Genomic DNA, 12,780 nt, shown 5'->3' on the forward strand with positions numbered 1-12,780 from the left:
CCAAATGTGTATTGATCTACGGTGCAAACGCGTATTGGATGTACAGAGCCCTCCATCTACACAGACCGTCTTTTGATCACATTTTGGTCTGCATGGCTGACTGGAAGAGAACAAAATAAAATAAAAGCATCTGATAATATTCAAACCTCTGACCAACGGGAGTTGCCGGATTGGCAGGCCGCCTGGGCCAATAGAAATTCGAGCGCTTTTGGGCTGTAAGTGCTTTTTGGAGGCGTACCTAAAATTTACATGCTCGAAAGTGGATTCCTGAGGCTCAATTCACTCCAACGATTGACCGGCATCTCCAGCCTTCACTCTCATTTCAAGTCGTGGTACTCCGTAGTCAAGTAACCGAATAAACCACGGAGACTCGCTTGAGCCACACGCACTCCCCAACACGACAGAATGAAGGTCCTCGAGTCCCAGGCGGCTTTGCTGACCAACCATGAGGTCTATACTTTTCTCCAGAACCAGGCCAGGGAATACCAGGAGCAGAAACGACGCGGCCCCGGCAACTTGGAGACACTGCGTAGAGAGGTATGATGATAATCGCACACACCATCACCCCTGTAACTGCTTTCATTCAAAGTTTTGCTCACATGCCTACTGTAGCTGCTCCAATACCTGAGGAGCGAAGAGAACCCTCTGTCGCAAGAACCACCAACTTACGATGATGAATCTGTCGCCAAGCTCCTGAAAAGGCTGCGGCCCTATGAGATTCAAAAGGGCGAGATGGTCATGATCATGAACCTGCGCCCCGTCAACATCCCCATGCTGAATGCTGTCCTTGAGGATATGGAGGAGCGCTTCACCGCCGAGGAGCAAGAAGACATCGTTGCCGGTGTTGAGGAGGTGCTCGGCAAATTCCCGCCCAAGGCTCAGGAGGAGGGAGATGTTATGCAAACCACCGAGAACGGCAGTTGAAGGATGGGAATCAGTGAAAACACCAGTGCTACTACTCCTTTCGACACATGAAACACGCACCGGCCTGGTAAGTTCTCACCCATTTGGTCTCTGTGTTCTTATTGCATGCTAATATCTTCTCAGCTCACCACGCACCCCCTTCACTCTGGCCGCCGTCTGCAGTTTTGGTCTTCATGGCCGTGCTGCAGATTTCCTCGAAGGCCAACTTGAACAACTCCCCAGTGACAGACGAGCATTCCACATACTTGTCAGCTCTCATCTCCTGGGACACCCTATATGCCTCCTGAGGATATATAATCCCATTGGGATCCGTCTCAGACCGCAGATCACGCTTCAAACCGAGCACTATTATAGGAAGGTGCGCCTCGATCTCAGCGTATGTTGCGCGAACCTCATTGATCCACTAGCAAAAGTGAGGTTAGATACGAAGACAGATCTACTCTATTAAAAGGGGCATGGGGCATTGGAAAGGGGCATGAGGCCAGGTATAAATGAATCTTGCGTACAACGCGTTGCATATTGATCATACTCAGTCTTTGGCTGATATCATAGCAAATGATGGCCACATCTGGGCGAAGCAGTCGCCAATTCTCTGGACTTGCCGTATCGTAGAACTCGAAGCGAAATTGGGCATTCTTTCTGCGTGCTTCAAAGACGAATGGTTGATCAATGTCCCGCAGAGGCGCAATTTCTACCTCCCCTTCCAGAGCATTGCTACCTTTGCTCATGCGTCTGTGGCTATCAGCATACTGTATTGGAGCCGAGAGCGGAGGCTATCATCCACTTACGCGAGAAAGGACGACTTCCCGACCTTCTCGTCCCCCAACAGCACAATTTTGATCGATTCGGAGTTCATCACAACAGGCTTGGCTACTGTACTTGACAGTCGGGTCCGCCTCTATTTCATGTATCTAAATGCCTGGTTGATGGTGATGAACGTAGCTCTGCGAATGAAGCTGGGTTGCTATTACTAGCGCAAGCCACATGAGGTACAGGTAAAAGGTATCGATAAGCTAAACAACCACCTGCAGCCAGTCTGCCTCCAAAATAGAGTGCGCCACAAAGCAAAGCTCCATCTTTTCGCATTTACTAGGGCGGATTCCACGACTAATAAGAATAGAGGGTTCTGTGACTCTTACACCAAAACGTTGGTATTGTTAGACACCCTCCTCTTTACTTGTGCCCTCCTCACAAGGCCAAGTGCATGTATGAAGGGTCTTACTGGTCGACCTGCCACAAGTCGACTGTACTATGACTGTTGCTTCTCCACAAAATCACTTCTTGGGCAGCCGTCAAAGGTGACGAGCCTGACTCGGTGTTATACTACCACAGCCGCAACTCATTCCCGGAATTTGACTTTGCGACGGCAGATGAAAATGGATAAGGCCCCGGAATACAACCGCTGGACCAAAGACGCTCTCATCAAGCGCATACAGGCTTTAGAAGCTGAGAAACTCTCACTTCAACAAAATGCTTCTTCCACTCCTCAGCCACAGGGGTCAAATCCCGAGGGTGGTGCAGTAACGGCCGCAGATGATGTGCCGGCTCCGAAACCAGTAAAGAAGAAGCCGGACCGCAAGATCGACCCGTCCAAGTACAGCACGCGCCTGGTCGCCTTCAAGCTGGCGTACCTGGGCAAGGCGTACGGCGGCTTCGAGTTCCAGGCCTCGGCCGCGCTCTCGACCATCGAGGAGGAGCTGTGGAAGGCCCTGGTGAAAGCCTGCCTGATCTTCCCCGAGAACCCGGATGAGGTACGCTTCGAGGCATGGGACTACTCCAAGTGCGGGCGCACCGACCGCGGCGTGTCGGCGTTTGGGCAGGTTATTGGGGTGCGGGTCAGGAGTAACCGGCCTCTACCAAAGAAAAGGGATACCGTTCCGGAGGAGGGCGGCCAAGATGGGACATCAGTCACGGATGAGACCTCACCGGCTCAACAAAAAGAGACCGAAGAAGAACTCCCAGAGGAAAAGCCCTTCGATGACCACACCGACGAAATCCAATACTGCCGGATCCTGAACCGGCTCCTCCCGCCCGACATCCGGATCCTGGCTTGGTGCCCCAACATCCCCACCGGCTTCTCGGCACGCCACGAGTGCCGCGAGCGGCAGTACCGCTACTTCTTCACGCAGCCGGCCTACTCGCCCGTCCCGGGCAGCCTCGAGAACCCCAAGGCGAGCGCGCCCGGCGGCGTCAAGGACGGCTGGCTCGACATTGACGCCATGCGCGCGGCGGCCAAGAAGTACGAGGGCGCGCACGACTTCCGCAATTTCTGCAAGGTCGACCCGGGCAAGCTCATCACCAACTTCGTGCGCCGCATCTTCGAGTGCGACGTCGTCGAGGTGAAAGACGCCGCGACGGCCTTGCCGCATCTGAATCAGGAAGCCTTCCGGTCTTCCCACCTTGCGAATACTTCGGAAGAGTCGTTCCCCAAGGTCTACTACTTCCACGTCCGCGGCTCCGCCTTCCTCTGGCACCAGATCCGCTGCATGGTTGCCGTCCTCTTCGCCGTCGGCCAGGGCCTCGAGCCCCCTCCGTGATCGACGAACTGCTCGACCCGGCACGCCACCCGCGCCGGCCCAACTACACGCTGGCGAGCGAGTACCCGCTCGTGCTCTGGGACTGCGTCTTCCCGGACCTGTCCATCACCGACGCCCCCGGCGCCGACCCGGCCGCGCCCAAGGTCGACACCATGGACTGGGTCTACGTCGGCGAGGACAACCCGCTCGCCAAGCACGGCGTCTCGGGGCTCGTGGACCAGCTGTGGCAGGGCTGGCGCGAGCGCAAGATGGACGAGATCCTCGCGGGGCAGCTCCTGAGCCTCGTCACGCCCGGGCCGGCGGGGACCTCGAGCGGCGATATCGCGAAACGGCTGGACCGCAAAGCCCCCCAATACATGCCCTGAGTCAGCGCGTCTTCGAGGGCGGCGACCGCGACCGCATTGTGGGGAAGTACGTGCCCCTCCTGCAAAAGGATAAGTTGGCGGCGCCCGAGGATACGTACGATAAGGAGGCGAGGCGGAAGGGGTATCAGGATGCGGATGATTGGCGCGCGGCGCGGGCGAAGAAGTGGGAGGGGATTCCGCGGCAGTTTGATCGGCCAGCCGTTGTGGAGGAAGGTGATGAATAGATCCGAAAGGGGGGGAAGCGTTTATGTTGCGTCACACTTGAATTGCATAGAGGCTTTTGCATATAGCACTCATCTCAATAAAGGGACGAATCATTGGGACCGTAACCTCGAGACACCAAATGGCAGTGATATGTCTAATGGTTTGTGTTGTATTTGTTTGCCTTTATACACTTCTCGTCACGACCTATCCCGAACCTCCTCGCCACTATTCTCCTTCACCGACGCCGGCGACTTCTTCCCATCTTTTGTTGGCGAGCGCCGCTTCGTATCCTTAAACCTCCTCTTCTTCTCCGGCTGCTGATGGAACTGTTGATGCTCCCCAACACCACCTTCATCAAACAAGCACCCACGCACCCCGCGCCAGACCTCCTCGACGATCTCGCGGCGGGGGAGTAGCTTGGGGAACACGACCACCAACCCTTCCTCGCCCTCGACGACGACGACCAGGATGTAGCGTACCCCAAACCCCCAGAAGGCCTCGTTAATTAGCACGTCCCGTATCTTCTCGGTGGGTATGAACCGCGTCGGCCCCCTCCCGCGCCCGCCCCGGCGCCACCCCCAAACCACCCCAACAAGATCGTCCCAGGCGTCGAGCGCGTCTGGATACCCAACCCCCTCAACACCAAAAGCCGCTCCTCGACATGGATCCGCCTCACCGCCGCATAGATAGCCCCCACACACGCCGGCACCAGCGCCCAAGACGGCGTGCGCGCCGCGACCTCCTGCGCGAGGCGGCCGAGCGGGGTGTGGTACAACAAAAACTCGTGCTGCGCCGCGGGCAGGAGCCAGAGGTTGCTCTGCTGGTACGACGCGAGCGTGAAGAACTGGGTCCAGTATTCCGCGTAGAGCAGCAGGGCCGCGCCCAGCGCTAAGACGAGGCGCAGGGCGCCGACCGCGAGGAGGAGGAGGCGCAGGGCCGGGGTCGGGTTGCGCGGGTACGTCGACACGGTGAATTCGGCCGTCGTGGGCGAGGGGCGCCGGACGTGGAGGTGGGGGGCGGCTGTGAGCATGGTCGGGTCGGGTCGGTCGGCGCGATTGGTTTTGTTTGCGAGTAGCGAAAGAAAAATTGGTAAGGAAGTGCTGGGCTATTGCGATCTCATTGTCCTTGTCGTGGGGTTTCGAGAGGCGTTCGTTACTGGGGGGTTGTGCTGGATAACAAGCAGTAATGGGTGGCTCCTGACAGATGTTACAACCTCGTTGGGTCGCAGTTGTAATTGTCCTCTTGGAATCTTGGGCTTCGGGGTCCAAATGAGTGTACGTGTATTTCCGCCGACCAGTCCGTAGTTTCAGTAATTGACCAAGCGAATTAATAGCATCGTGAAGGGTGGTGCTATCTGAATTCCAAACCTCTGGTAGCTAAGTGCGTCGTAGCCCAGTAACATTAGCTGGCGGGATGCGACAATGACGGGCTGTCCCTCTATCTGCCAATTGGAGCTCCTATCAGCTTATCCATCTGAGATCTTATCGAGGAAGCTTATCTCAATTCATCCCCCGGCCGGCTAAACTCCGGCTAAACCAAAAGTAGTCTACATAGGTGCCAGTAACGGCCGTTTCTTTCGACTGTAATGGTCAAATTGGTCTGAAGGCGCTTGCAATTCTCATCCCGCCAGATTTCCCAATTCCGTAAGATCCCCCGACTGCGGCGCCCAGGGCGAATGCCGCGGTGGTCTTCACTGTCCGCTTGGGTAACCGGCGTGTACAGTAGGCCCTAGGAAATGGAGAGTACGCTTCAGGGAGGTTTCACTCAGCAGAGTGTCTCCCCCGTCGCATGGCGCTCTGGATCACGCTCGCTCGGGGACTTGGGCTAGTGGGTTGAGATGGAGTGGTCAACTCCTATATTCTTTTTTTTGTTTTCGCCATCTACAATTCTACTTACTTTATTGTCAGTATGTACGATGAATGTTCTTCTGAATATTCTTCTGGTGTTGTCGGCGGCTGCAATCTAGAAAAACTGCTGCACACTTCTGATTTGAACACTCGACCTCCCTTTTGTCATGTACCTCTACCACCTCTCCCGACTTCGCACCCACCCATACATTAAGTACTCTACTTGCGTACCGCAAACAACCTGCTCATGCGAGCTGCGATTTCTGGTGTCAACTTGATCTTGCAAGTCTCTATCTTACGTGCTGCCTGCATTGAGGATAACAGCAACCTCAAGGATGTTGCCGGCGGCCGGCGCCAGGTCGAAGTACGCTTTGGACGCGCGATGATTCAACCTACAGGCTGCAGCTACAAAGTCCGCAGAGAAAAAAGGGACACCAACCAACGTTCCGCTGGTCATCAGCATCATACGAAATTGATCGTTAAGGATAGACGCATTCTGAGGTTTAGAATTCGCTCCTATTCTTGGTATCTATAGTGAGACACGATGTTGTCTTATGCCTATGTACACAAGCAAGGCGGCGGACGGCAGAGCCAACAATAGCGCTGGAGCCCTGTAACTACAGCGCTCGTGTCCCCTAGTCCGTCACTACGGGGTAACTCGCTACATCTAATTCTATGTGTTATCTGTGGCCGCCTGGTAATGTCACCCGACGCGTTGGGGCTGTCAATTGCATGATCAATGCCGCCTCGTCCCACCCAAAGCCCTCCTTCAAAGTCTCTAGTTTCTTCTTCAGCAATTCCCGGGTGCCTTCATGGTTCCCTGTATCTTCCCAGTGCTGGACCAGACGGTCTATAAGCCGGATTGTCTTGGGATGCCCGGGCGTCAGCCGTAGTAGGTATTCGTGTATGACCTGTTGGAGGCAGTTCTCGGCCTCTGCGTTCCTCCTGGTCCCACCCTGTTTCAAGACAAATTCATTGTATGCAGCCTGGGCTTCGAGCGTCGATATATGGGTAGGCGACCACTCGCGCAACTCGTACCAAATACGTTGCAACCGCTTCGCTGCATCAACGCCCCTCTCAGCTCTACCCGTGCCGAAGCTAACTCTGCCTCAAGCACCTTGATATGAAGCGTTTTGTTCGTTGTTCGCAAACGCTCATAGCCTTTCTTGGCCATTTCGACATATCTGGACGCGGCGTTGAAATCTTCCTTGTCTATGTAGATGTGCCCGAGCTTGAGCAGTATTTCCAAGCCCTCCTCGTGCTCGTGCCTTCCAGAGCCGTGGAGGTCGTGCCAGACGTCTTCGAACAGACGAGCGGCTTCATGGGAATTTTCACCACCAAGTATTGCACATGCTTCTCCCAGTTTCCTCGCAGCTTCTAGCTGCAGCTCTTTGCTGTGTCCTTTGGAATTGACCAGAAATGTGTGAGCCCTTTGAGCATTTCTTTCGCTTTGGTGAACGTCCCTTTCGCAAAATACAAGTTTCCAAGTATTCCTGCTGATTCCGCCGTCGCTGCGTTGCCCGGTCCAAGGGTGTGGTTGAAGCCTTGATACGACTTCAAGCATGGCTCTAGGGCCGCGTCGAGTTCTCCGTGAGCGATATGGATGCGGCCAAGACGACCCTGCGCTCTCAGAGTTTGATAATGGTAGGGACCAAGTGATTTCTCGTAGCCACGGACAGCCTCTTCCATCAGTTTCTTGGCTGTATTCAGTTCCGTGTCGTTGCCCAGGTCCTTAGCATCATTCAGATTGGCCATCTTGAGGTAAAGACAACTCATTTGACTTGTTGAATCCAGGTATTCGATACTGTGCTCCCCACAGAGACGTGCATAACCCACTCTTGCTCTTCTCACATTAATCAGGGTTTCTGTGAGATCTTCCTCCCGCGCCCTTCCATCTCTTTGTTTGAGGCGAGATTCATAGAGGCCTGATAGCACTGCATGCAGCCGGCACTCTTCCTCCATGCAGCAGTCTTCCATCCCCCCTGAGTTTGGCGTCTTTCCTACTACCAATAAAACGGAGCATGTCTTTGCATGTCTTAATTGCCGTTTCCAGGTCCCCTTTGCTCTTGAATATCAATGCAGTTTCGATGTTGGCCTGGACTAACAGACGCGAGAGCTCACTGCGCAGATCGCGAGTTGCCGCACTGTCTGTGTCAATTCCTTTGATTGCAAGCTTGAACTTCTTCAAAGCTTGGCCTGTTTGGGGAGGACCAGTCATGAAAAGCTGCCCCTGAGTATACATAGCGCTGAGATACAGCCAGCTCCCTGATTTATGCTCAGGCGAAATGCGCACCATGGCTTCTTCCAGCTTCGTCTTGGCCTCTTCCAACTTGTGGTCTTTCAGGTATACATTACCCAGATGATATTTCACAAGGCCGAGGAACGCATGATCACCCTCCGGAACACCACCTCTGTCTTGTTCGACCCCCAATTCAGCATGTCTCAGCACATGTTCCGCTTCTTTGGATTTTTCTTGCAGCGTATAGTTGACGCCCAAGTGAAGCTGTGTCATCTGTATGATGGGATGTTTCTGATGGAAGAGAGCGTTGAATCTTTTGAGCGCTCTCTCGTAACATCCTGCTGCGTCCTTGTCACGACTACTCTTCTTTCTAAAGGTCTGGGTAGCGCGCTGAGCCCATCCAATCCGGAATGCCTCGTTGTGGCTCGGCATAGTACCGAATTCTGCCAGGGCACCCCGGTAAGTTGTATCAGCTTCGAGGAACATGTATTGCCGAGTGTAAAACATGGAAAGCTCGGCGCTAGCATTCAGGTAGAGGCGGTACATCGCGGCATCTCGCTTGTCGTTCTTGTCGGCACGCTTGACCGTGGTGTTTGTTTTCTGTTGGGCCTGGTTGGTTCTGTATCCACGCAAGACAGCCTGCAATAGCCCTACTGCGGAATTCAATTCCACATTGTGCGTCAAGTACACTTTTGCTAAAGAGTACTTTACCCGCCACGCATCTAGCAAGTTTTTCTTGTCCGGAGGAATGTAATCATACCGGTTGTTGACCGTTTTGTAGAGATGGATGGCCTTTTCGTACTTCTTGTTATCCGTGTACATGTCGGCCAGCATGGTTAGACCAATGAAGCTGACCTCACTCGGCTTGGAGAACACTTCGAGAAGCTTATCGATTTGCTGTGGCTCCAGAGTGATGTCCTTGGAGACCAGGTATTTCGCAGCATTTTTCCCAATCGCCATGGTGACTGGCAGCTTCGGGGTCCCGCCTACTATGACTGCCTTCTTCTTTTTCCTGCTACTGTCTGCTAGCACCTTGACAGCCGCAATCAAACTTTCCGAGTCTACCTGGTGGTTCTCTGGCAGCATCGGTGCTGGATCGGTCGGCTTGCCTCTTAAGCGAAGCCACTTGAGGGAACCGGTTTCCTTCGGGTCATCCGAACTTAATGTCTCTTGGATTGCCCCCAATGTAGCACTCTTGCCGGACATCTTAGCCAAGGCATCCCTAGCTTCCATCGGTTCTTCATCGTCGGCTGCCCGTGAAGAAGGCATGTGTAAGGAATCTGACCCAGGTATTTGATGATTTCGCGAGTGGTCTCACTTTCGCCAGCAGTACTATCGAAGCTTGGCAACCCAACCAGCAGGGCAGCAATTGTGGTGCGGTCGCGGACGTATGAGGTCGAGCGCGGCGAGAGTATCGAAAGGAGGTCCCCAACGTCATTCACCGGCTTCCGAAGTTGGCTGATTAACTTTGTTGCTACCCAGTGGGGCCTAAAGACGCTCTCTGGGTTCTTGGCGAGAATATCTCGATCGAGGTCTTTAATGACGAAGCCGTCATGCTGGCCACGTTGTTGTCCATTCTTGAAGAGAAACCCCATGTGTCTCGACTCCTTCAACTCGAGCGCAGTCCATGCTCGAGTACACCATGCCGAGAGAACAATCTCGAGGCAAGGAGTTCCGTCATCCTTCCATGGAACTTCGAGAAGATGGCTGTCATGGACAAGAGTGTACTTGGCCCGCGCGTAGTTATGGTGCATTCGCTTCAGAGCTTTGGCGCCTGCTTTACTCTCCCGCGGCACAGATATGACGTCCCACCAGATTCCGTCGCACTCACATTTTCTGGCAAAATCGCAGAAAAAGTCGAACAGACATTTATTGACCTTTCCAAAGTCGCCGCTGCCGGCACCTGTTCCGTCTGCCCATACATGGGAGATGGCCAAGTAGTTGGCAGAGGGCTGCAACAGCTTAAGCGGGCTCCCTGGCTCCTCAAATCCCCAGGTCGTGTCTCTTCCTTGGTAAACGGCGGTGATGAGAAGCTCGTGGTTGAACTGTAACTTCGTACACTTCTCGCCTGGGCATGCCTTGTGTGCTTGGTTCAAGTTCGTAGTGTCTTTGTGAGTCTCTTGGCATTTGTTAGGAGAACATTGTTGGTGGATGTTCTGTGAGCACATCTTGTGTGCTTGTATCGGGTGCGTAGTGTCTTTATGAGGCACATCGCATTTGGTTGGAGAACATTTCTGGTGGATGTTCTGCAGGCACACCTTGTGTGCTTGTTCCGGGTTAGTTGTGCCTTTGTGAGCCACTCTGCATCTGTTTGGGGGAACATTGCTGGTGGAAGTAGTCGTCCTGTTGCCTATCATGCTCACGATCAAGCTTTCGAAGTGCCTTGATGATCTCCGGAAGGTCGCTTTCCTTTCGGTCGCAGACATCAATCAGCTTCCAAAGACGATACTGGCATGCGCGCAACTCGGGAGCCATGGCTACAGCTTCCTCGACCGTTGGAAGGGCGACCATGTCCGGGAGTAAGTTGGCAGTCCAACGACCAAACCCCTGGGGACCGATTCCCTTTTTCCTCTGGATCTTGGCCATCCAGAAAATGACCTCCGTCACATGGTTAACATCAATCGGTTCATTCTCGACGCCATCAAGAAAATGGCGGAAACGTGTTGCTCTGTTTGGCTCGCGGGAGCACAGCTTGACGGCGAAACAGCACCCGTTAACCGCGCTTGTGATATGGGTATAGGCCCGAGACACGCTATAGCGCGAGTTCATGCTCATGCTGGCTTGGCATGACATGGCCGTGATTGCCCAGCTCCGGAAACATTCCCATTCGCACTCTGGCGCTGTGCGTTCCATTTGACTTTTCCATGCTGCACAGGATCGGTGCCTGCATGGTCGAATGTTTGCTTCCAAGCAAATATGGGCAAGCTGGGTCAGGAGCCCCAGCTCCTCGTTTATCGCACTTTACCCTCTTCAAAAGTCATCGACATTCATCATCTTTATCATACTATTGCTGCGTTTACCTACGATACGAGATGTTTATACGACTAGTCGAAACGGACACGACTCGGCTGACCGCATTCATACCCTATTCTCCCAGTGAAACCCCGTATGCAATCTTGTCGCACACATGGGAGGAGGGAGAGGTCACTTTCCAGGAGATGATGGCCATTAATGGCGATTCGAAGCACCCATTCGCGCAAAAGGCAGGCTTCAAGAAAATCTTCAAGACATGCGAGAAAGCCAAGGCTCATTCGATCAAGCATGTCTGGGTTGACACATGCTGCATCGACAAGACGAGCAGCGCCGAGCTGAGCGAGTCCATCAACAGCATGTACCGATGGTACCAGACAGCTGACGTGTGCTTCGTATATCTCTCCGATTTCCACGGCTCCCTGGCCGACGATCCCGGCACTCTCGAGTCTTGCCGATGGTTTACCCGTGGCTGGTGTCTCCAGGAGCTCATAGCCCCGGCCAAGGTGCAGTTCTTCGACGCCGAATGGAAGTCGATCGGCGATAAAATTTCCCTGGCAACCCGGCTTTCGAACATCACCCACATCAATCAAGATGTCTTGGTTGATAGCGCCCTCGTGGATGCCGTTCCAGTGGCGCGTCGCATGGCCTGGGCCTCGGAGCGGAAAACCACGCGCGAAGAGGACATGGCGTATTGCCTGCTGGGCCTATTTGGCATCAACATGCCCATGCTCTATGGTGAAGGCAGCAACGCTTTCCTCCGGCTCCAAGAGCAGATCGTCATGAAAACGAACGACCTTTCCATCTTTGCCTTTGAGCGTGACTCTACGGCGGGACTCGATCTTGATCTGTTCGCACGAGCCCCCGGTGACTTCAGGTCGTGTCACGATCTGACGTCCACTGCACACGAGGCTCAGTACAATGCCGCCTTCAACCTCACGAACAGGGGCCTCTACTTCCGACGCCTGGAGCTTTATGTCAATCCCGTCCAAGGGTTGAGCAGCATACGGCTGAAGTGCAACGCCTCCAAATTCGACTGCACTAGAATGCATCTGCAGAAAGTCGGGTCTGGCCTGTACGCAAGATATAATCGGAATGTGGACGTCGGCGAGGGGTCAAATTACTTCTTGCGAGCGGAGGAAGATGCCTACATCGTCATCCAGGTCACGCCGGCGGTACGCCAGCAACTCGAGAGACACGAAGAGCACGCGATCCAGGCCCGGTCGCACACCCATGATCTATTTCGGGCACTGCAGGTGCTGCAGCGCCTGCCTTCGACCACCCGTTGGGACTATGCCCGGATGGCGTTCTTGACCATGGGGGGGAGAGGGAGTTCTCTGGATTCTGGAAGCTTTTCCCCAGCCTCGTCCGAAGTCTTGACCAGGACAAGACTAATAAGGAGTAGGTTACGTCCGATCACGCTTACGTAGCTTGCGGGCTCCGCACTCCTTCCGACTCATCGGATCCGAATCCCTGGGTCCGGCTCTACTCTGGGAAGGAGTGGGCGACGATGTCGGCACAGATGGGCATCGTAACTGGTCTGGACGACTTCGGAGCCCATAAAGGCAGAACAAGTGATCGCTTAATATTGGGCGACGGCAAGATACTAATCACGGCCGAGATAAGACGGGAAAGAACTACACTAGATATCCCCGTCTTTAGGCTCTACATCGACTTGAAACCTAACGAATAGA

General features: G+C 54.2%; 6 protein-coding genes across 6 annotated transcripts; 3 read left to right on the forward strand and 3 right to left on the reverse strand.

The window, feature by feature from the left end:
• Window positions 1–405: 405 nt before the first annotated feature.
• On the forward strand, window positions 406–924 carry PG997_000315 (uncharacterized protein; the record flags this gene model as incomplete). Its single annotated transcript, XM_066804630.1, has 2 exons — window positions 406–537; window positions 613–924. 2 exons carry the CDS (start codon window positions 406–408, stop codon window positions 922–924), a joined length of 444 nt encoding a protein of 147 aa, XP_066674403.1.
• Window positions 925–1,048: 124 nt separating this feature from the next.
• PG997_000316 (P-loop containing nucleoside triphosphate hydrolase protein) lies at window positions 1,049–1,822 on the reverse strand (the record flags this gene model as incomplete). The annotated part of the gene is made up of 3 exons (XM_066804631.1): window positions 1,049–1,327; window positions 1,431–1,656; window positions 1,713–1,822. Coding segments are annotated over 3 exons (615 nt in total), but the record flags the coding sequence as incomplete, so codon positions are not given.
• Window positions 1,823–2,300: 478 nt separating this feature from the next.
• PG997_000317 (pseudouridine synthase) lies at window positions 2,301–4,050 on the forward strand (the record flags this gene model as incomplete). The annotated part of the gene is made up of 3 exons (XM_066804632.1): window positions 2,301–3,457; window positions 3,520–3,805; window positions 3,832–4,050. 3 exons carry the CDS (start codon window positions 2,301–2,303, stop codon window positions 4,048–4,050), a joined length of 1,662 nt encoding a protein of 553 aa, XP_066674405.1.
• A 177-nt stretch (window positions 4,051–4,227) lies between these two features.
• Window positions 4,228–5,060, reverse strand: PG997_000318 (Phosphatidylinositol N-acetylglucosaminyltransferase subunit gpi15; the record flags this gene model as incomplete). Its single annotated transcript, XM_066804633.1, has 2 exons — window positions 4,228–4,582; window positions 4,618–5,060. 2 exons carry the CDS (start codon window positions 5,058–5,060, stop codon window positions 4,228–4,230), a joined length of 798 nt encoding a protein of 265 aa, XP_066674406.1.
• Window positions 5,061–8,061: 3,001 nt separating this feature from the next.
• On the reverse strand, window positions 8,062–10,891 carry PG997_000319 (uncharacterized protein; the record flags this gene model as incomplete). The annotated part of the gene is made up of 5 exons (XM_066804634.1): window positions 8,062–8,073; window positions 8,171–8,716; window positions 8,828–9,366; window positions 9,435–10,382; window positions 10,438–10,891. The coding sequence occupies 5 exons, from the start codon at window positions 10,889–10,891 to the stop codon at window positions 8,062–8,064; spliced, it is 2,499 nt and encodes an 832-aa protein (XP_066674407.1).
• Window positions 10,892–11,148: 257 nt separating this feature from the next.
• PG997_000320 (uncharacterized protein) lies at window positions 11,149–12,516 on the forward strand (the record flags this gene model as incomplete). The annotated part of the gene is made up of 1 exon (XM_066804635.1): window positions 11,149–12,516. The coding sequence occupies one exon, from the start codon at window positions 11,149–11,151 to the stop codon at window positions 12,514–12,516; it is 1,368 nt and encodes a 455-aa protein (XP_066674408.1).
• Between the last annotated feature and the right edge of the window lie 264 nt (window positions 12,517–12,780).

The sequence above is a fragment of the Apiospora hydei genome (assembly GCF_038363865.1).
Source record: "Apiospora hydei strain CBS 114990 chromosome Unknown utg000002l_segment0_segment0, whole genome shotgun sequence".
NCBI lineage: Eukaryota > Fungi > Ascomycota > Sordariomycetes > Amphisphaeriales > Apiosporaceae > Apiospora > Apiospora hydei.